The following is a 24,804-nucleotide window of genomic DNA, read 5'->3' as shown; positions in this document are numbered from 1 at the left end:
ATTTAAGGAGGCCGTTCAAAGATGAGAACGGTAAGGTGCGCTCACCAGCATATCACCAAGGACAGAACACCGGCGAGCGAACGTTACCTATAACAGTAAGACTAATGCTGAGTAAAGGCCCGACGTCAATCTCCCCTAAATGTCTTGCCTCTGCTTATCAGACACTCGCTCCTGAGGCAGATCAGAGTTCCTTGTACGTAGAACCAGACGTAAGGGAGAGGCGCAATATCTTCTCCACGACCTTGTGGCGTTTCTTAGCTTGGAACAACTAGCTGGGTGAGGGGTAAACTTTCCGTCGTAGATGGCATTAAGTCATGCACCCCGAGTTGCAGCTAGGGAAACCTTGGCGCGCGAGTATCAGAAATCTTTTTTCCACAACACACCAGTACAGAGGACACGGGCGAGGTGATATGATAGCAAGACCGCAGTCTAGTCTAACACAGCCCCTTACATGTTCTGGGTAATGTGAGTGTTCCTATAGTAGCAACTCGTGTGCTTAAAATGATACATTTGTCTAGCTTCCCGTGGTAGGTAGTACTAGTGTCTATATTGTGCTGAAGCCCCTAGGATTAGAGTTTTATACATAAGGAGGTGAAAAAGTTATTTATCATATCTTTATATATCAATCTTTAAATCTGCAAAAAACTGTTTAGAAAATGAGGATTTCTTTCGTTCAAAACTAAAGGGTAGGGGTAACCTAAAGTGTTTTCTGTGATAAATATATAAGTTAAGATAGTTAGTAAGAAACTACTACTTTTTATCAGTTGTACAAACATTCACAGATTTCACCAAACATCACATACTGTGTTAAAATGGTATCTTTGACCGATCATACTACAAGTAAAAAGTTTAAAATAATGTACATGATTTGTTTAATTTCTCAGGGGAGAACATCAAGCTTTGGGGCATGCAATCACATATCTAGCTGCTGTAAAGCATGTAGATATGTGTGACATAGCTAAGGTTTTAAAGCCCACCATACTGTAAACAAGTGCACACTGAACAGTTACATTACATGTATACTGGTACGTATATACATGTATTCAATAACATATTCCTTTGTACTTATCAAACATGGTGAAATAAAGAGATGGCACTTTACTCTATACTGGTATTTATTACACATGATTACATAAATAAAGTTATTACAGCCATTGAATAGGGGGAGTGGGCCGGGGTACTGTCCGATCGGACGTGAAAAGGTAGAGGTTCACCTGCCCGACCACGTAGGTTTTCCCCGGTTACTCCGTTTTCCTCCCACATTAAGAACCTACGTGTGCTTACATCCGGCTAACAAGAGTGATTAATATAAGTTGAAATAACTTATTTCATTGGTGTTGTATAATACTACCTTAATGCCAAGCTGACCCGGGTACGCGCTCACCAGTTCAGCAACACTGAGTGTGATCAGTGGCAGGAAAGTGCCGCCCGCACTTTACATTTGGTGGCAGGGGTGGGGTCCTGTTGTACCTCCCAGTGTTAATGATGCACTACGTATACTACACAAAGTGGATTCCAAAGCCAAAGTCTGGGGACTTCTCATAGGGGGGAATAATGTGACAGCCAAGGAAAAGGAGCCGAAGTTATGTTTGCCCTACTGGCAACCTAGTTTATCCAACAAAGTAGTATAACTCGGGGACACGTTTACTAGCGTGGTCAGTGGCTGGATTGGTTCCTACCTGCACGTTACAATCGTACTGCTACATATTACAAATGGCGACATAGATAAAGTATTTACATCCACCTATACTCTTTTCTGATAAATATTACTCCCGTTGGCCAGGGGGGGAAAGCTAGTCTGGTGTGCTCCAACTCCGAGGGGAAAAGTTAGTCTGGTGGGTTCCAACTCCGAGGGTGAAAATATAGTCTGGTGGGTTCCAACTCCGAGAGTGAAAAGTTAGTCTGATGGGTACCAACTCCGAGGGGAAATAGTTAGTCTGGTGTGTTCCAACTCTGAGAGAGGGAAGTTTGTCTGGTGTTCAAAACTCCGAAGGGGAAAAGTGAGTCTGGTGGGTTTCAGCTTCGAGTGGAAAAAGTAAGTCTGGTAGGTCCCAACTCTGAGGGGAAACGTTAGTCTGTTGGGTCTCAACTCCGAGGGGGAAAAATTAGTCTGGTGGGTTCCAAATCCGAGGAGGAAAAGCTAGCCTGGTTGGTTACAATTCCGACGGGGAAAGGTTAGTCTGGTGGATTCCAACTCCGAGGGGAAAAGGTTAGTCTGGTGGGTCCCTCTCCGAGGGAAAAAGGTTAGTCTAGTGGGTTTCAACTCCGAAGAGGAAATGTTAGTCTGGTGGGTTCCAACTCCGCGGGGGAAAAGTTAGTCTGGTGGATTCAAACTCCGAGGGGGAAAGGTTNTGGGGGGGGGGGGGGGGGGGGAAGAGTTATTCTGGTTGGTCCCAACTCCGCGGAGGAAAAGCTAGTCTGGTGGGTCCCAACTCCGAGGGGGAAAAGTTAGTATGGTGGGTCCCAACTCCGAGGGGGAAAGGTTAGTCTAGTGGGTTTCAACTCCGAGGAGGAAAAGTTAGTCTGGTGGGTTCCAACTTCGAGGGGGAGTGTTAGTCTTGTGGGTCCCAACCCTAAGGGGAAAAGTAAGGCTTGTGGATTCCATCTCCGAGGGGGAAAAGTTAGTCTGGTGGGTTCCAACTCCGAGGGGGAAAGGTTAGTCTGGTGGGTCCCAACTCCGAGGGAGAAAGGTTAGTATGGTGGATCCAAATTTGAGGGGAAAAGAGTTATTTTGGTGGGTCCCAACTCCGAAGGGGAAAAGTTAGTCTGCTTGGTTTCAACTCCGAGAAGGAAAAGCTAGTCTGGTTGGTTCCAACTCCGAGGGAGAAAAGTTAGTCAGGTGGGTCCCTACTCCGAAGGGGGAAAGTAAGTCTTGTGGGTTCCAACTCCGAGGGGAAAGGTTAATCTTGGGGGTTCCAACTCCGAGGGGGAAACGTTAGTCTGGTGGGTTCCAACTCCGAGGGGAAAAAGTTAGTCTGGTGGGTTCCAAATCCGAGGGGGAAAGGTTGGGTTGTTGACTGATTAGACATGAAACAACAGCTTTCTGACTTGACCAACATGGCAAATAAAAAGCAAACAGTTGAATTTAAGAAATCAACATTTGATATCAGTATTCATACCCAATTGTTGCCGGCTCTTTATACACAAAGCTTCGTCTATAATGTGTTATAGCTAGCTTTCAATTATTTAGGCCTAGCAATTGCGACGGCAGACTCCCAACATTGGTCGTCATAGTCATCAGGATGTTTGAAAATTAGGTACGTTTGATTACATAAGGATCACGTGACCAGACAAAAGTAGTATGACCAGTCTACAGTCGCACGATGGCAAACAATAATACAGGTAATTATAACACGTAAAGATGTAACACACAGATATATTCTATACGGCTAATTGTTACACACGGGTTCATACATTAGGTATACTCTTTACTTACCATACCGCACACAACTAATACGGATAATGCTCAGAGAATTAATGTTGTTACTGGTAGTATAACTACTATGACAATTACTTGTCAACCCTAAATTACTGGAGACAACAATTGATTACCCAGCCGACACAGATAAAGAGGATAGGTTCAGCATAAATTGATAAGTGATTCTAGGGGAAATAAGATATATTAACATAAACAAATAGTTATTTCAGCATGAGTTAGTTTTTTCGAATTATATAAATTTTCATTATTTAAAAGTAAAGGAAAGAGTCGTCGGTATATGTGTTTCAAAACTCTGATAATAAACGACGGAACTCAGTCAATGTATATTTAAATTATCACTGCAATCTGCCTTTACACATTCCTCACATAGGCCTGCGCGAGGATCAGCACGCGCTATAACAATACAGCAGCTGAATCTGTTTACAACCTCGGTGAGGCGAGGGTAAGAGGACAGGAGCAAGGCACCCTGTCAGTTATACAAGCTCATGTAGATATTTCAGGATACTACTCGTCCTACGGTGAGTATATTGTGCTAAATCTTAAGTTTATAATAATTATAATATCTAATGTTTAATTCTACCGTTTCAACTGTACTCCGGTACCGGACTATTCTCATGCTTCTGCTTATAAGCATCCGTTATATTTTCGTGACTCGAAGCTAACTAATCACAGTGGTATTGGCCGAACACACCTCTCCATTAAGATAAACACATGACGTCTAGTTGTATGCAAAAATTTTCGAGTCGATCAAATGGTTTTTGCTGTAACACGGTCTTTGTACTTTTGTACAGACTCACGGTCTCCCCTTGTTTTTGCTGTAACACGGTCTATGTACTGTTGTACAGACTAAGTGCCTCCCCTGGATTTTGCTGTAACACGGTATATGTACTTTTGTACAGACTCACTGTCTCCCCTTGTTTTTGCTGTAACACGGTCTATGTACTGTTGTACAGACTAAGTGTCTCCCCTTGTTTTTGCGGTAACACGGTCTATGTACTTTTGTACAGACTCACTGTCTCCCCTTGTTTTTGCTGTAACACGGTCTATGTACTTTTGTACAGACTCAATGTCTTCCCTTGTTTAGGATGTAACACGGTCTATGTACTGTTGTACAGACTCACTGTCTCCCCTTGTTTATGATGTTACACGGTCTATGTACTTTAGTACAGACTCACTGTCTGCCTTGTTTATGATGTAACACGGTCTATGGATTGTTGTACAGACTAAGTGTCTCCCCTTGTTTATGATGTAACACGGTCTATGTACTTTTATACTGACTCGCTTTCTCCCTTGTTTATGATGTAACACGGTGTATGTACTTTTGAACAGACTCACTGTCTCTCTTGTTTATGATGTAACGCGGTCCATGTACTTTAATACAGACTCGCTGTCTCCCTAGTTTATGATGTAACACGGTCTTTGTACTTTTGTACAGACTCGCTGTCTCCCTAGTTTATGATGTAACGCGGTCTTTGTACTTTTGTACAGACTCGCTATCTCCTTTATGATGTAACACGGTCTATGTACTTTTGTACAGACTCACTGTCTACCTAGTTTATGATGTTACACGGTCTATGTACTTTTGTACAGACTCGCTGTCTCCCAAGTTTATGATGTAACACGGTCTATGTTCTATTTTTTCACAGACTCGCTGTCTCCCTAGTTTATGATGTAACACGGTCTATGTACTTTTGTAGAGACTCGCTGTCTCCCTAGTTTATAATGTAACACGGTCTATGTACTTTTGTAGAGACTTGCTTTCTCCCTAGTTTATGATGTAACACGGTCTATGTACTTTTGTACAGACTCGCTGTCTCCCTAGTTTATGATGTAACACGGTCTATGTACTTTTGTAGAGACTCACTGTCTGCCTTGTTTATGATGTAACACGGTCTTTGTACTTTTGTACAGACTCGCTGTCTCCCTAGTTTATAATGTAACACGGTCTATGTACTTTTGTACAGACTCGCTGTCTCCCTTGTTTATGATGTAACACGGTCTATGTACTTTTGTAGAGACTCACTGTCTCCCTAGTTTATAATGTAACACGGTCTATGTACTTTTGTACAGACTCGCTGTCTCCCTAGTTTATGATGTAACACGGTCTATGTACTTTTGTACAGACTCGCTGTCTCCCTAGTTTATGATGTAACACGGTCTATGTACTTTTGTACAGACTCGCTGTCTCCCTAGTTTATGATGTAACACGGTCTATGTACTTTTGTACAGACTCGCTGTCTCCCTAGTTTATGATGTAACACGGTCTATGTACTTTTGTACAGACTCGCTGTCTCCCTAGTTTATGATGTAACACGGTCTATGTACTTTTGTACAGACTCGCTGTCTCCCTAGTTTATGATGTAACACGGTCTATGTACTTTTGTACAGACTCGCTGTCTCCCTAGTTTATGATGTAACACGGTCTATGTACTTTTGTACAGACTCGCTGTCTCCCTAGTTTATGATGTAACACGGTCTATGTACTTTTGTACAGACTCGCTGTCTCCCTAGTTTATGATGTAACACGGTCTATGTACTTTTGTACAGACTCGCTGTCTCCCTAGTTTATGATGTAACACGGTCTATGTACTTTTGTACAGACTCGCTGTCTCCCTAGTTTATGATGTAACACGGTCTATGTACTTTTGTACAGACTCGCTGTCTCCCTAGTTTATGATGTAACACGGTCTATGTACTTTTGTACAGACTCGCTGTCTCCCTAGTTTATGATGTAACACGGTCTATGTACTTTTGTACAGACTCGCTGTCTCCCTAGTTTATGATGTAACACGGTCTATGTACTTTTGTACAGACTCGCTGTCTCCCTAGTTTATGATGTAACACGGTCTATGTACTTTTGTACAGACTCGCTGTCTCCCTAGTTTATGATGTAACACGGTCTATGTACTTTTGTACAGACTCGCTGTCTCCCTAGTTTATGATGTAACACGGTCTATGTACTTTTGTACAGACTCGCTGTCTCCCTAGTTTATGATGTAACACGGTCTATGTACTTTTGTACAGACTCGCTGTCTCCCTAGTTTATGATGTAACACGGTCTATGTACTTTTGTACAGACTCGCTGTCTCCCTAGTTTATGATGTAACACGGTCTATGTACTTTTGTACAGACTCGCTGTCTCCCTAGTTTATGATGTAACACGGTCTATGTACTTTTGTACAGACTCGCTGTCTCCCTAGTTTATGATGTAACACGGTCTATGTACTTTTGTACAGACTCGCTGTCTCCCTAGTTTATGATGTAACACGGTCTATGTACTTTTGTACAGACTCGCTGTCTCCCTAGTTTATGATGTAACACGGTCTATGTACTTTTGTACAGACTCGCTGTCTCCCTAGTTTATGATGTAACACGGTCTATGTACTTTTGTACAGACTCGCTGTCTCCCTAGTTTATGATGTAACACGGTCTATGTACTTTTGTACAGACTCGCTGTCTCCCTAGTTTATGATGTAACACGGTCTATGTACTTTTGTACAGACTCGCTGTCTCCCTAGTTTATGATGTAACACGGTCTATGTACTTTTGTACAGACTCGCTGTCTCCCTAGTTTATGATGTAACACGGTCTATGTACTTTTGTACAGACTCGCTGTCTCCCTAGTTTATGATGTAACACGGTCTATGTACTTTTGTACAGACTCGCTGTCTCCCTAGTTTATGATGTAACACGGTCTATGTACTTTTGTACAGACTCGCTGTCTCCCTAGTTTATGATGTAACACGGTCTATGTACTTTTGTACAGACTCGCTGTCTCCCTAGTTTATGATGTAACACGGTCTATGTACTTTTGTACAGACTCGCTGTCTCCCTAGTTTATGATGTAACACGGTCTATGTACTTTTGTACAGACTCGCTGTCTCCCTAGTTTATGATGTAACACGGTCTATGTACTTTTGTACAGACTCGCTGTCTCCCTAGTTTATGATGTAACACGGTCTATGTACTTTTGTACAGACTCGCTGTCTCCCTAGTTTATGATGTAACACGGTCTATGTACTTTTGTACAGACTCGCTGTCTCCCTAGTTTATGATGTAACACGGTCTATGTACTTTTGTACAGACTCGCTGTCTCCCTAGTTTATGATGTAACACGGTCTATGTACTTTTGTACAGACTCGCTGTCTCCCTAGTTTATGATGTAACACGGTCTATGTACTTTTGTACAGACTCGCTGTCTCCCTAGTTTATGATGTAACACGGTCTATGTACTTTTGTACAGACTCGCTGTCTCCCTAGTTTATGATGTAACACGGTCTATGTACTTTTGTACAGACTCGCTGTCTCCCTAGTTTATGATGTAACACGGTCTATGTACTTTTGTACAGACTCGCTGTCTCCCTAGTTTATGATGTAACACGGTCTATGTACTTTTGTACAGACTCGCTGTCTCCCTAGTTTATGATGTAACACGGTCTATGTACTTTTGTACAGACTCGCTGTCTCCCTAGTTTATGATGTAACACGGTCTATGTACTTTTGTACAGACTCGCTGTCTCCCTAGTTTATGATGTAACACGGTCTATGTACTTTTGTACAGACTCGCTGTCTCCCTAGTTTATGATGTAACACGGTCTATGTACTTTTGTACAGACTCGCTGTCTCCCTAGTTTATGATGTAACACGGTCTATGTACTTTTGTACAGACTCGCTGTCTCCCTAGTTTATGATGTAACACGGTCTATGTACTTTTGTACAGACTCGCTGTCTCCCTAGTTTATGATGTAACACGGTCTATGTACTTTTGTACAGACTCGCTGTCTCCCTAGTTTATGATGTAACACGGTCTATGTACTTTTGTACAGACTCGCTGTCTCCCTAGTTTATGATGTAACACGGTCTATGTACTTTTGTACAGACTCGCTGTCTCCCTAGTTTATGATGTAACACGGTCTATGTACTTTTGTACAGACTCGCTGTCTCCCTAGTTTATGATGTAACACGGTCTATGTACTTTTGTACAGACTCGCTTTCTCCCTAGTTTATGATGTAACACGGTCTATGTACTTTTGTACAGACTCGCTGTCTTCCTAGTTTATGATGTAACACGGTCTATGTACTTTTGTACAGACTCGCTGTCTCCTTTGTTTATGATGTAACACGGTCTTTGTACTTTTTTACAGACTCGCTGTCTCCCTTGTTTATGATGTAACACGGTCTATGTACTTTTGTACAGACTCACTGTCTGCCTTGTTTATGATGTTACACGGTCTATGTACTTTGGTACAGATTCACTGTCTCCCCTTGTTTATGATGTTACACGGTCTATGTACTTTGGTACAGATTCACTGTCTCCCCTTGTTTATGATGTTACACGGTCTATGTACTTTGGTACAGATTCACTGTCTCCCCTTGTTTATGATGTTACACGGTCTATGTACTTTGGTACAGATTCACTGTCTCCCCTTGTTTATGATGTTACACGGTCTATGTACTTTGGTACAGATTCACTGTCTCCCCTTGTTTATGATGTTACACGGTCTATGTACTTTGGTACAGATTCACTGTCTCCCCTTGTTTATGATGTTACACGGTCTATGTACTTTTGTACAGACTCACTGTCTCCCTAGTTTATGATGTAACACGGTGTATGTACCCTTGTACAGACTCGCTGTCTCCCTTGTTATGATGTAACACGGCCTATGTACTTTTGTACAAACTCACTGTCTGCCTTGTTTATGATGTTACACGGTCTATGTACTTTTGTACAGACTCACTGTCTCCCTAGTTTATGATGTAACACGTTCTATGTACTTTTGTACAGACTCGCTGTCTCCCTTGTTATGATGTAACACGGTCTATGTACTTTTTTACTGACTCGCTGTCTCCCTTGTTTATGATGTAACACGGTCTATGTATTTTTGTACTGACTCGCTGTCTCCCTTGATTATGATGTAACACGGTCTATGTTAATTTGATTAGACTCACTTTCTCTCTTATTTTTTATTTAGCACGGTCTATGAACTTTTGTTTAGATACTCTTGTGTAAAATATCTATACCATGTGCTTATTATTATTATATTTTGTGGGTTGTTTTCTGTTTGACATGTGTAAGTAAAATTTAGAAATATCAACGATAAAATGATATTTTTTCGTAGTTGCATTGTTTACATCAACACTTTTATCCGATTATGTACGTGTTCTTTCAAAATGATCGTAAATGTCGCCTGTAAACATTACCTGCAGATATCCCTCTCCTCCCGGGGGGATAATAGAATAGACACGATCGCAGAGAAAATAAGTTCTGTCCAAAAATTAGGATCACATAAAATTCCTGACATACTGGGTTTCCGCCATCGGAATTGTTCAAATGATGGAATTGCAAGCCGTTAAATCCGGTTTGTTGTTGGCGTTTATTCGCTCGGAACACCAGCACCGACTATTTATAGCTGACATACCGCATGTACCAAGTAATGATTGCACCAGGTGTCTGTACTTCCTTAAATACTGTTTCAAAAATAAATATGTAAAAATAATTTGTTTCTCCTTTTATCATTTAATGCTAATTGATATGTTTGAAACGTTATATGTTAAAATCATCATTTATGTCAAGTTTATTTACTAGCTATTAAGGCTGACAAGTTCAAATAAATATTGTCCTGATATTAATAAGAAATTATAATATACATTCATCTCTAATAAATATTTACCGAAAAGCATTTTGGGCAATGTACAAAAACAAGTTAATTTCGGTTTTTTCGACTTACTAACTCGAAATTTCAAAATGATTACTCGAAATTTCAAGATAATGACTCAAAATTATACGATAATAACCTGAAACTTCGACTTACTAAATCGAAATTTCTATTGAATAACTCAAAAGGATGATTGTCTGTAAGGCCCTTTTTTTGGCCCAAGTATATTAGGATTTTGCCCTCCTTAATTTGTTCAAAGAAGTCCTATAACATGCACAAAAACTAAGGTAAAAATTTGACCGAAAGTGAGTTTTTGGGGGTACCAAAAAGGGTAGGGTTAATCACAAATATAATTTGCTGTTTTTAAAATGAGCTTAAAAAATAAAAAGTTCCATTTAAAAAGTTCCATTTCTGTTTTTTGAAAACATGTGTAAACTAATCAGGCATTCATAAAAGAATGAAAAATGACATAAATGCAATCGTCACTTATAGATCGTTTATAAAAAAAAACAGGATTAAGTCAGGGGGTGCTTTTAGGTAATTTTCAAATGAAAAGTGTTTCGATTTCTCAATAATTTCCTTTTTAATTTATATTTTGACTTGAAATTTACATCTCTACTCATGTGAGTACACTTACATAAAATGCATATTCACTACACATTGTCCTTTGGTTTTATACTGAATTATGGCTTCTGGATACATCTCAAATTTGGCAATTTCGAAAACCTCTCCATCTTAAGTGAATTAAAAGGTGCAGGACGCACTTTATATGCTATAAGTAAATGACAGTTATTGTTAATATTGTATATTGTGACAAAAAGAGCATTATATCAGATTTTAGTCGTAAATGTACAAATTATGATAATAATGATTTATTTACGCTTTATTTACTCGGTGATTTCCGTTGTAAAAAATACGCACGTAATCGGTGGGCTGAAGCACATGTTATCGATAGTTGCCGATGTGTTTGTTATGACAGCTGCGGAGCTAGGCAGAGTATAGTTTCGTATTTTCTATTGAGAACACCTCCGGTGGATGTTCTTGTGGATAAATAGTAATTCACGGTCATTTTAGTAAAGGTATGTGAGTTATCAGAGTTATATTTATGTTTGGTTGGGATTCATTACGGTTCTACAACGTTTGAACAACTTTAATGCTTGTTAAAGGGTATTCCAGCGAATACCAGCAATTTCCAGCGATAGTCATAGTGGCACGCGACTTCATTCCAAATTGGAGCAGTGTAGGATTGTCCTCGGATTCAACCGTTCGTATTGAACACAACTAACAACTTCGTAATGGCCGCTTCACATATCGTTTATTCACTAGAGCGCATGCTCAATACATTTAAGTGATATTACGTCACAGATCAATATGCACAGGGGCCGGATGTAATTATATAACAATAATAAAACACTACAATTCCTCCTTTTCTTGAATCAAAACTTATTTACCAAATATCAAAATATTCTGATTTTTTTTTACCAAGCTAATGTGTTTGTGTTAATATCAACTTATCATAAAGTCTTATAGTCAAAGAGTCTTTATATTCCAGTCTATAATAAAATTACTTCAAAGTACCTACTGTAGTAATCAACAACTACAAAAATATAGTCACCGGACGGAAGTGACATCAGATCGGCTGATACATGCTGCCAAGGACCAGAGGGTAGTTCCGTAGTTTTCATCGGTTCCGGAGCCTGTGTTGATCCTAGTAGCTGGCAGGAATAACAAGTTTTACAAAATTGTTCAGAGTCCTTATCTATTCCAAACCACCACACTTTTGTACGAATCCGTCGTTTCATACTCACGATTCCTGGATGTCCTTCGTGTGCGAATTTCAAAACTGTTTCGCGCAGCGTTTCGGGAATTACTATTCGCGTTCCTCTCAGTACCAACATTCCTATGATACATAGTTCATCTTTCACTGCCAAATACCTTGTGTTTGTAAGTTCATGCCACCTTTGTGTTTTAATGTACTTTCTAACATTACAAAGTTCCTCATCGACAGCGGACTCCTCTTCTATTTGTCGTGTCGATAGCGCGTTTGGTGTCGCGTTTTGGGCAACAAATCTGACGTACGTTTCGGCTTCGGTTGGCTGCGTACTAGAGTTATTCCCCTTGCTCTCGATGAGCTGCGATAGGCTGTCAGCAATGTTCTGCTTGCCTGGGATATACTTGACAGTAAATCGGTATGTCTGTAGTCTTAGTACCCAACGGTTTATCCCTGCGCTCGATTTACCGTTTGACGTTGTCGAGTATATGCACTCCAATGGTTTGTGATCGGTAAGTAGTGTGAATTCAGCTCCGTATAAGTACATGTGTAGACGCTCACATGCCCACACAATCCCTAACGCCTCTTTCTCGGTTTGAGAATAGCGTTTCTCAACGTCGGTTAAACTTCTACGTATGTAACAAATCACTCGCATTTCACCTTTCAACTCTTGGACGAGAACTCCTCCCAATCCCACTGGACTGGCATCAGTTATGAGAAACGTTGGTGCTTTGTTGTCGAAATATCCGAGCGTTTCGGTATTTCCAAATCGCGATTTTAACTCTTGAAACCCGGTTTCTTGGTTGTCTCCCCATACAAACGGTGTGTCTTTCCTGGTCAATTGACGTAAGGGTTCAGCAACAGTAGCCAAATCAGGAATAAACCTGCTGCTGTAGTTAACAAGACCTAAGAAACTCCTTATCTCGGTCGCAGATTCTGGACGTCGTGCCTCCTTGACAGTACGCACTTTCTCATCCTCTGGACCAATACCTCTCGCCGACAACAAATGTCCCATGAACACTAACTCTGACATTCGAAAATCGCACTTGTTGTTGAGAGTCATACCGGTTTCTTTGATTCTCTGAAGTACTTGTTCAAGTCGCTGGTCATGTTCCTTCACCGACTTACCATGAACAATGATGTCGTCGAACAAATTTCGCGCTCCTTCGCATCCCTCAAGAGTTTGCTGTATGACCCGTTGATACATTTCGGGTGCACACGATACTCCGAACACAAGTCTCTTGTAACGATAGAGCCCTTTGTGCGTTACAAATGTTGTGATTGATCGAGATTTCTCAGACAGTTCAATCTGGTGAAAAGTCCATTTTATGTCTAATTTGCTAAACACCATACTCTGGTTTAGATCATAGAGGACTTCCTCAACAGTTGGTATTGGGTGACGTTCTCGAATTATGGCCTCATTAGCCCGTCTCATATCCACACAAAGTCTAATGTCTGACTGACCTTTGGGAACGGCGACCACCGGGGATACCCAAGGCGTTGGACCTCCTGTTTTCTCAATGATGTCGAGTTTCTCTAACTCATCCAACTTGTTCTCCACTTTATCTCTCAGATTGAAAGGAATTCTCCTTACTGGTTGGGCTACAGGCTTTACCATCTCATCAATAGGGATGGCTAATTGGAAATCTTTTAATTTCCCGATACCTTCAAAACAAGGTTTAAGTTGTTTGAAAATATCCTGTTCTGTACCAAGACCCTGTGTGTCTTTCACAACACTGACATGTTCACTAACACTGGGTCCTATTTTTAGAACACCTAGCTGTAAGGCAGTTTTCTTCCCTAGTAAAGCTGGACCTTTCCCTCCTACAGTAAAGCATGTGTGAAATGTTCCTATCACCTCTATGGGCTCACTACATCCATATGGGTACAAATGTTTGTCAACTTTCTTAGAGTCACATTCAACCTTTTTGGTTTTAAGATTGTCCCACAGTTCTTTATCAATTACATTACATGTGGTCAATAATCATGGGAATGTTCGATACCCCACCGATATTTACATTAACTGTAGTGTCTTCATATTTTGACAAGAACGAGAAAGCATATTCATCATTGTTTGTTTCGTCACTCACCATTTGGACTTTTTTTTTCCAAACTTTTTATCTGACCTTGTCCATTGTTTGTGTGACGATCCACCTTGTCTGTGTGATGTATCCTTGTCTTACAACGTCTCGCGTAATGCCCTGTTTCATGACACTTGTAACATTCCTGAGATAGTGCCGGACAGTCTTTCTGAAGATGTGTTTGTTTACCACACCGGTAGCATTGTTTACCGGAACCGGAAGTTGGTGTATAATTACCGCCCAGACGCTTGTCATCAAATCTGGTATCACCTCGACGCTTGGATTGGTGTACTCGATTTACCACCTCACCACGTGTTCCGTCGACTGCTTCAATTTTATTTGCTTGTGTCTCGCTCGTTTCCATAGCTCGCGCGGTAGCTTGTGGTTGTTTTAGCGTCAAATCTTTCCCCTTTTCTAGAAGTTTCCTTCCCAAATGGTGTGAGAGACACTTCTCGATCACTTGATCTCTGATCTGTTCATCGTTGTTTGTAAATTCGCAGTACTCTACCCTCTGTCGTAAACGTGTAATAAACTGATCTATCGTTTCTCCCGATTGTTGAGTCATGTTTCTGAATAAATGTCTCTCGAATGGGACGTTCACTTGTGGGCTGAAATATTCCTCAAGCACTCGAATCGCAACAGAATAAACAGTTTCATCACCGGTAGGTTCTGGCACCGTAAGTGTGTAGAAAATGTCCTGCATAGGTATTCCACCACAATGTAGAAGAAGAGCTTTCTTTTGACCATTATTTGTCACTCCTTTTCCTTCAACAAAAAGTTCGAAGGCTCTGCGCCATTTTTTCCATCTTGGGCCAATATTTGTTTGGTCACCGTGACAGTCAAATGCAGCAATTCCACCTAAATCTGTCGTTATAGATGTCGCCATTTTCAACTACGACACTTTCAACACTAACGATGTCAAACTCCTCGTTGCCAATTGTAGGATTGTCCTCGGATTCAACCGTTCGTATTGAACACAACTAATAACTTAGTAATGGCCGCTTCACATATCGTTTATTCACTAGTGCGCATGCTCAATACATATAAGTGATATTACGTCACAGATCAATATGCACAGGGGCTTGATGTAATTATATAACAATTATAAAACACTACAGAGCAGTTTCTGTCGAAAACTGTCAGTCAGCGTTTGTCTGCCGTGTGTGTTGCTGTTTTTGTCGAGGTGTGTGTTAGCGATGGACAAAGAGGGTTTTCCTCAGTTCCGGAGCTGGTGTTGTCTTTATGTGTTAGGTAACGTGTGGTCTTTGTGTGGTTGTGGGTTTATTATGGGAATGTTTAGGGTGTTTCTAGTTATTTGGGACGGACGGGGGTTGTAACTTGTAACGGAATAGTTAGTACAAATGGAACAGCCGATAATAGAATTTTATTGTAATCTATTCTGCTGTACATGAGAGTTCACGTTCGTGTGTTTGACCGGAAAATGGGTTATTAAAGGATTTTTTATGAATTATTAGTTATCAAAATAGATTCCGTCATTGATATACTTGTGTTGAGAGCTAGTGTGAATTATTCCATTTATATCGCGTTTTTGTAGTACTTATAACAGTTAGGTGAGTTTATTAACACCAAGTTTTAATTGTCAGGATAACTGTAGATCTAGCTAGCCTTTATGGAGCAATTGGTTATTCTCAGATAAATTTTGCATGATCATGTTATTGTTAAAGATTGTTTATCACAACAGTGTTAGTTATTGACTCTATTTACTACTCGGATATAAAATTGGGTTTTTCCGTTCTAAAATATTGACAGAATTTAGTAGATTGTCATATTTATCTGTGAGATTGTTTAATACGAGAACTGTGTTAGCCTGTATGGTGAGAATTGAACTATTTATTATTGTGAGAAAGTACTGATGGAAAAGGAGTATTTAAGGAAGTTGTTTTACAAATTGTATAATCCAAAGCTGTATGTGAGTCGGAAAACTGTTGTACTCTATGAGTTGTTGTCTATTTTATAAATGGCCGAGTTTGTACCTGTAATTCTGTATTATAGTTGTCTCTTAGTAAAGTTGATGGACTTTAAACCAAGGTGTTTAATTGGTGCAACTGAGTCGTCAGTATCTTGGTAGTAGGCAAGAGTCTACTACCCACCCATTATGTGATGGTAACCACGCTATCATAGGTTATTCTCAAATTGAGTTTGGACACAGAGTCCTGACCACTTGACCGTCATGACTCGTACTTTTCTCGTCTCTATCGAGTTTCTTGCAGATTCTTGGTTAGGTGATCTCTTGGTTTCCACATAGTTCACCACATGGAATACAGCTTCATCAATATTCTTTGGAACGTTGTGAAATTCCAATTCAAAGCTTGTCTTTTCATGGTATACCCCATCAAAAAATCTTCTGAATAAATCCTCAGATCTAGTGTGGGAGTCCCTTCTTTTATTTTATGAGCCTTGTCATAGAGTCTCTTCAATTCAGCAGCATAATCCTCCACAGTTTTTCCAGGTTTTTTTTATTTCTCCCACCTAATTGGGGTGCATAGGTTTTTGAAGACTGTATCGGTTGTTCAATTCCTTGAAACGTGTTTTATAGTTGTTTCGGTCTCTCTTGGTAAGCTGGTCAAATGCAAAGTCTCCGGCTTTCCCTTGTAACATAGGTGACAGTTGATCCAAGCGTTCCCCATTACTCCTCTTGCACCAGTCTGCTACCGCCTCAATTCAGTGTCTGTTGTTTCCCTGCTATGGCTACCTCCTGATTCATAACCTGATCTGTCTGCAGATCGTCCTGCTGAATTACCAGAATGTCGTTGAGAACTGGGCCCCTGTGACGGCTTACTTTGGAGTCTTGATTTGGTGCTTATGCTGTACCATCCTGTTCACCACAGTGTTCAGACATACCGGTGTTGATTGCAGATAAGCTATTTCCGAATACAGACTGCATAACAATCATGTTTCCAGTCACCCGGTTCATGTTCTGGCTCATGACATTTTCGGTGCTAACTGAGTCACTTTTATATATATATCATATAATATGTGTTCAGCACCTGTGGCTGAAGTGAGTTCCAAGTCCTGATTTGTTTTTTTTTTTACTTATTAAGATAATTTACAAATTTACAAATAAAAAATAACATTTACCATCACAACTACAGTAAAATGATTAGTTTAATATATAAAGATTGATTTGCTGGTAATTATAAGTCTCCTAGCTTCAATGAAAGTATATGTTTTAACGTTAAAGTTAACCAATTTCATTGTTTTATAAATTGTTGTGCTTATTTCCTATGTTTCCGCACTGATTGTACATAAAAGACAATTTGGAATAAGCATGGTAATGCAATGTTGATATTTTGGTCTCTACATGTCAAACAAAATATTACTTTCAGTACAGCATTTGCTCCGATTGAAATGGTCGTCGATGATAGTGCACTTAGATTCCGAACTTCCTCGAAACACGACCAATCGAAGAGAAACAAAGAATCCTGTTTCCCTACAACAAAGGGAATTTATTTATAATGTAGGTTTAAGCAAATTTTCAAGGTTAAGGCTACCTATAATCATGCAAAAACTCGATTTCTACCCCAATACGCTGTGTCATTTCCCTCTCAGATCATGGTTTAAACATGCAGATTGTTAGATAAATATGAGTTAACACCACACGTGGTAAATGACATTCCGAGTTTTTATTCATCGAAAAGATGCTGCCTTCTGTTTTGTTTAAGTCGTCTTCTGTCAACATGGCTGATTTTAAAGGAGACGGGCTACCGGCAAGTGTTGGTGACTTTGTGAGGTAATGCGAAAGGGATAAAAAGGTTGATTAAGACAATACCAAAAGAAGATGATACCTACAGATTTGATCGCTATGAAATTGAATTAGTTTCAGGAAAATTGCTACAGAAACTCGATATCGTTTCGACGTCATACCGTCTCGTGCCTAGGCCGTAAAACCAGAACAAGATCTGCCACTGCGTCGTTCTCCCCACGTCCCGTTATCACTATCCATATTGTATTGTATCCACTACGGCTTCATGCTTAATATGGATTTAACTGTTTTGCGTTCATACCGGCATACAAATTTGAAAAAACGCCGTTCAATCCATATATTTACATTATTACTATAGAACAATTGTTTAATTTTATTTATTTGTTCTTAAATAATTTATTTATTAACTGCGTTTTGTATATGCGTCGTCCTTTAAACAACATTGGTGGAACAGCCCTATTTAAATAAAACTGGCGCCAATAATTAACCGAAGTCATTTGCGCGTTTGACGCAGGTCTATACTCCTTTATTCGAAGCGAAGCCAAAAGACTCTAATTGAACAAGGTTAATCTATGACGTCATAAGTAAATCACGTGTTACGTCACGAGAGATTTTGCTTTCATACTCAAATGAAATGCATTTCTGCTGGTTGTGTTCCTATGGTGGGTTGCAGCGCAAATGCAAATATAGTACTGCCATGGAGAAAAGTCCCACGTCAATGGTTTTGGAAAGTGATAGCGATTAGTTCGTCTTCATCATTTGACAGAAGGCAGATTTCGTACGATATGCTTACCTTAACCTTAAGTCTCTCCGCGCCAGTAGGTGCATAAGGCCTCCACTTTTTTCCCCCAACCCAATATGTCTTTCGCTGCTGTTTTTGCGGTGTTCCAGCTACACCATCCTATATGGTTGCGCTCTTTTTCAACCGTTCTTCGCCAGGTTGTTTTTGCTCTCCTTCGTCGTTTTTTCCCCTCTGGTGCCCATCCCAAAGCTGTTGTACAGTCATTTGTTCCTTCTCTCCTCAAGATGTGACCAATCCAGTTCCACCCTCTTCTCCTTATTTCACAGCTAATGTCATTTATGTTGGCTAGCTCTTTAATTTCAGAATTTGGTATCCTTTGCTGCCATTCTTTGCTGCCATCTTACTCTCAATATCCTTCTGAGACACTGGTATTGGAAGGTGTTCAGTTTCTTTTCTTCTGCTTTTGTAATTCTCCAGGTCTCACAGCCATAAAATAATACAGGTTTAACAAGCGACTTGAACAGATGCATCTTTGTCTTTCCACCAATAGCTTGTGCTCCCCAGATATTTCTGATAGTCGGCGGAATGCCTCTTAGCTTCTATAGCCTGTTCTTGAAATCACTACTACCTCCTCCTTCTCTGTCCATTACAGCACAAAGAGGATATTTTCATTCTTTTTTGCTTGTTCGCTCCTACGTGTCTTGCCTTAGTCCAATTATTGCTGCCTCAGATGTTAGTCTTTCTGTCTTTTCACTTAGATCACTCAGCTTCGATAACAAAAGAGCAATGTCATCGGCAAACTCAATGTATTCCAGGGAGGAGTTGTATTTCCTCTGTATGCCTCTCACTTTGTCTGCTGTTGTTCTCTTCATAATCCAGTCGATGGCGAAAAGGAACAAAAATCCTGACATATCCCATCCTTGTTCCAACCCAGATCTTTTGTCAAACCACTCCGATGTTTCATTCTCATCTATAATATCTTGTACTCCATAACTTCTCATTATCCTCCATAAACTGTACCTATGCACAGAGTCGAACGCTTTCTCAAAGTCTATACAGTGAATATACAGTGACGACCTCCTTTCATTTGCTTGTTCTAAGATATTCCTTAGTGTAAATATCTGTTTAGTTGTACTATTATTCGGTTTAAATCCAGCTTGCTCTTTGCGAAGTTTTTGTATCAACCCCTTTTTTCATTCTTTCTATAAGTATTCTCCAAAACACTTTACTAATGACTGATAGTAATGTCACTCCTCTCAAGTTGTATCACCCTTCTTGAATATCTTACAAATTAAACCTTTCTTCCAATCAGTTGGTCATATTTCCTGTTTCCATACGATATTGAAAATCTCTGCAAGTCTTTTTGTTGTTTCATGTAAATCTGCCTTGAATAGCTCCTGTGCTATGCCATCAACTCCTGCTGCTTTTCCATTCTTTGTTCTCTTTAGAGCCATCCCTACTTCGCTTTCAGACCAACTCCCAAGGTAGATCTCATCTATGTCATCTACTTGCTCTAGTTCATTTTCTGCAATTGAATTTTACTGATCTTCCCTATTCAGCACATCACTGAAATGTTCCCCAAGCGTTGTTTCTTCTCGGTCTTCATTTCTCCGTTTTTGCCTCTGACACCAGTTGATTGTTTCTTCCTCCAGATAACATCTTTGTTATGGTGTAAAGTTCTCTACTCCTACCATTCTCTGCCGCCTTGTCAGCTTCTTCTGCCCTATTTCCTATCCACTTCCTTCTATCCTCCTCTCTAGCATTCTTCTTCACTTCTTTATTCTTGTCATTGTATTTGCCGTTCCATCTCTCTTTCAGTCTATGTGATTTTGAACCTTCCATCTTCAGTTTCATCTTTTTCCTTTCCGCGATGACCTTCCAGGTCTGATACTTTTTGTGATACGTAGAGAAACTATATAGGACTTACTGAGGAGAGGCTATGTAGGAGATACCTACTCACTTGGCTCTCTCTTCACACTGCTGCAAGCCAGTGGTGAAGGTTGAAAGCGAAAGATGACAGGCATCCTGACGCTACAATTCCCCAAAACTAGACGCATCACACAACATTTAACACACTTACTTATATTAATTTAATGCAATACTGCATACTCTTAATATTTAAAGACGTTCATCAATTATGTTTGTGTCATGAAGTTGTTGCCGAAATAATAATTTTGAAAAATATAAAATTTGTAAACAAAAAGGCATTTTTGAATATTAATGAGTTCATTTTTACATATGGGTCATATCACTACTCCAGTCTTGTTAACATCAACATGTGTGTATGTGTATTCTAATCGGGTCACACTCCAGCTATTTCCGCGTGACATTGTGGAAAAACCAGGTTACAGGCTAAAGCTCGTATCTTTTGTAAATTTTGAAAATTAATCAACTCAAGTGAAATTAATACCATATTGCGCAACCACTCGTTGTAAAACATCTATGACGTCGTCAAAACCAACCTATCATGCTAAAACTCAATGACGTCGTCAAAACCAACCTGTCATTCAAAATACATGTCCCAAGACAGTCCTGTTACTGCTCTCGCTAGCTCCCGCAGTCACTCACAGAAATCAAATACCCAAGGTAAATGCCGTCATCAGTCTATTTGTAATACCGCCCCTCAATCGCCACCAACGGCAAATCGCCTCTAAATCCCCACCTAAACTACTGATATTACCTCTGTTTGGTAGATTGACTGAGTTAGCTAAAAGTGCGATTCAAACGAATACTTCGGCTGCTTAGCGGTTTCTAGTCGCGTTTGTCCCGAACGATAATACAAGTCTTATCGGTCGTCCTGCGGTCGTACAGCATCTGGGCAAGCGGGCGGTCAGCGTTCGGCATCGTCTGGACACCGTTCGTCCTCCGTTCGGTTTCAAAATAGTGGATGCTTGGCCGTAAATATACCATGTACATTTCTGTGTGTGTAAATGTAGAGGGAAACACTCTTTCTAACAAATAAAAGTAGGAATGCCATAACATAAGGTTTATGCATGTGTATGTGTGTGTTTTTATTCGCTGACCTGGCCCGAAGGACCTAGTAATGACCTTGTTCAACTTTCAAGGTCACAGGGTGAAATGATTTTAAATAGTGTGAGATTTATACCAGGTGAGCGATGCAAGCCTATTGGGCCTCTTGTTTTGTTAATACATGTGTATGTTTGTGTTTTGATAATGTTTATACGTGTATTTGTGTGTTTTAATTACATTTCTACATGTGTATATGTGTTTTCATTTTGAATATTTATGAGTACACTTTTGACAATATCATTTTTTTTTTAGTTTTGGCATGACAATATGTGTTTTTATTACATTTATACATGTGTATATGTGTGCTTTAATTACATTTATACATGTCTATATGTGTGTTTTTATTACGTTTATACAAGTGTATGTATGTGTATATATTATGTTTTATTACCATTATTTATTCCAGGTATACACCGACATCCAAATAAATACCAATATCCAGCCACATTAGGTACAGTCAGTAACGGCCATACAAGCCAATACATAGACCTCGAATTCGGTTGACTGCAGTAAATAGGGATACTTACTCATCAGCGTCTTCAAATCATGGCGATCGCCAAAACGGTTTTACGTCCCATATGCGTCATCATGTCTTTCTTAATCACTTTAAAGCTTTGCCAGGAGGCCTATTATGAATGCGAACCGTTACGTGCTTCTGTATGCGAGTCCATGCCATATAATTACACCATATTACCTAACACATTTAACGACAATAGCCAGGATGATGCTATAATCGCCATTAACCAGTATAGTCCTCTTATGAAAATCGACTGTAGTGTAAGCCTTGTGCCATTTCTTTGTGTCCTGTATCTACCCGTATGTACACAAATGCAGGCTCCTCTACCTCCTTGTCGGAAGTTGTGTGACGACGTTCGATCTGGCTGCGAGTCCATCATGAACGAATTTGGATATGAGTGGCCGGATGAATTTAATTGTGGAAAGTTTCCTCAAAGCGGATTATGTGTTGGTGAAAATATTACTTCAAAAGGAAGCACTTCCGTCTGGGCTTTATCACATCCTCAGTTTACGACCCCAAAACATGTCACGTCACGTCCAGTGGACTTTACCTTGAAACCAGGAAGTAATGAGGAGAGCACAGGTAAAACCCTTTACTTTGTCTTTTTACTTTATACACAAAACAATGTGCGACTGGTCCCTTTGTCAAGCTATGACTGAGTGAACGATTTGTATTGTTTACATTTACAACGATGTGACAAAATTGTATACCCTGTGCCAATTTAGCTTTATACAGGAAATCCTTAACTGGCACATTTTTTTAAAAACTTTTCTATTTATGGTAACAATGGCTTTGATCTCTTTTGCCAACTAAAAAGGAAACTGGAGTTCTCATGAACGTATCAGAATCAAATAATCATACACATCTTTCTTATCGAAACTCCTTGCTTCAGATTGTTCAACAAGTCCTAATGATGAAGGTCGCCGTTCTTATAGATAGAACATCCTGCATCACGCAACTATCTCAGTATTAGTACATACCAGAGAGCATAAAGAACAAACATTTAGATGGTGTTAGGCTGTTTCTGGAATGACGATTAATAATTACATGCATTTAAATAAATAATTACTGCAATTTTACAGTTATTGAACGGAATTTTAGAAACATTGATGCCGGTATGCCCTGTTTATCCTTTTAATAGTATATATGAAGATGTCAAACATGCCACACAAGAGGCCTAGCTCTATACATTGCTATAGCAAGATTAAAACATGATTTTCAGTCTCTTCGTAATAATCATCGCGATAACAAACATATAAGTATCCCGTTCTTTTTTCGCTAACATAACTTTTGATCAGTGTCGGACTCCATTAGTTCATCTGTTCTTTGTCTCTTAACAGACGCTGAGATTCCAGTGTTTATCCTATTGTCTTCCTTGCATAAGATAATGTTATATGACGTGTCGACTGGAGATCTGATCAGTCTGTACTCCGGCCTAGACCAGGGAGCCGCCATAGACTACCACTTCAGCCTCCAGTGGATCTATTGGGCCAGCCACGGGGACAGTAGGATATACAGGGGTTCACTAGCACTCGACGGTATGTCAGTCAACCTTTATTGCCAAACAGCTTATCGTTTTTTTTTAATAAATTTTAATAACAATAAAATCTAAATCTCTGGTTGGCCTTTAGGAGAGTCTGGTTAATTTCAGATTCATATATTTTACCTCAGAAGTTCTGAAACCAAAAATACCCTTAATGTTGTTGTATATATTACAAAAAATAACTTCATTATTAAAATTACTGATATAAGAATTATTAAGATTCTGAACAAATAGAGGATATTTAATGTCGTCGTCAGTAATAACAAATATATTACACGAGTGTGGCTAATATTTTGATATTTTACAATTGTGCTGCGCACTCGTGTAAAATATAAAAATATTAGCCACACTCGTGTTATATATTTGTTTTTACTGAAGACACCATTACATTTTCTATTTATTACATTTTTAAAGCATAAAACATGAAAAAATGTAATGCATTAAAGAAGGACGGGAATCAGAAGCGTAATTATTAGCGCCATATCCTAATGACGTCACACTTGACAACAAGTCTGCGCGCCATTTTGAATGTGATACTAAACGCAATTCCGACGTTTTCTACAAATTTTATCAATTGTATATTTGTGTAAATACTTAAGTGTGTGTACCAAACATTTACCATAACAACCACTTATTCTACCGTCGCTTCATTTAAATCTGAGCAAAAAATCGTTGCCTTTGTATGCAGCGAATAGAAGATACTGTTATGATTGGTCAATATCAGAAGGTGATATTTTCACACCATTTCAGTTTTATCAAGTTGACAGAATCCGATATTTCACTGGCAAAAATGTAATAGAATGATACCGATTGTTGGAGGTCGTTATGGACATCTGCTGTTTATTATAATGGACAAAATCAGCCACATTTAATAGTTTTTAACCGTTTAACTTTTTAACCACTATTTCGGACAGCACAATATATACAAAACAAATGCTACATGTGAGGATTTTGTATTTGCATGCAACCACTCATTTGCTTATATAGCAACTACAAGCCTAGAAACAACGGGTTTCTCTAATGGTTAGGCTTTTCACCCTCCTGAGCTCTTCAGCGTTTTATTTAAAATGGTAAACCATTGCTTACGTTACAAACTTGTGACAACAACAACAGCTGTTACAGTTTTGTATTTATTGTTACTGTACCTCTCACTAGTAAGAACAGTACGGCTTTAATATCTGTTTAATTGAACAAGTCGACTTACTTTAATAAACAAGCCAGTTGTTAATCAAACAAATCGGTTTGGATGTCTTTGAAAACAAGTCTAGGCCTAGCCTGCTGTTTAATCCTTTTGTTTACTC

The 24,804-nt window shown here is 39.5% G+C and overlaps 1 protein-coding gene across 1 annotated transcript in view; it reads left to right on the top strand.

Annotated features, from left to right (window-relative positions):
• Nucleotides 1-3,276: 3,276 nt before the first annotated feature.
• LOC110445522 (low-density lipoprotein receptor-related protein 1-like) overlaps nucleotides 3,277-24,804 on the top strand; it is a gene marked incomplete at its 3' end in the record, with an annotated part of 46,322 nt that continues 24,794 nt past the window's right edge. The window contains exons 1-4 of the mRNA XM_021490191.1: nucleotides 3,277-3,342; nucleotides 3,810-3,957; nucleotides 21,850-22,542; nucleotides 23,301-23,498. Coding sequence (XP_021345866.1) covers nucleotides 21,990-22,542; nucleotides 23,301-23,498 — 751 coding nt within the window. The remainder of the gene's footprint in view (nucleotides 3,343-3,809; nucleotides 3,958-21,849; nucleotides 22,543-23,300; nucleotides 23,499-24,804) is intronic.

Source organism: Mizuhopecten yessoensis, unplaced genomic scaffold, assembly GCF_002113885.1.
Source record: "Mizuhopecten yessoensis strain PY_sf001 unplaced genomic scaffold, ASM211388v2 scaffold255, whole genome shotgun sequence".
Taxonomy (NCBI): Eukaryota; Metazoa; Mollusca; class Bivalvia; order Pectinida; family Pectinidae; genus Mizuhopecten; species Mizuhopecten yessoensis.
Note: the sequence above shows the minus strand (reverse complement) of the source record. Positions and strands in the feature narration are given on the sequence as shown.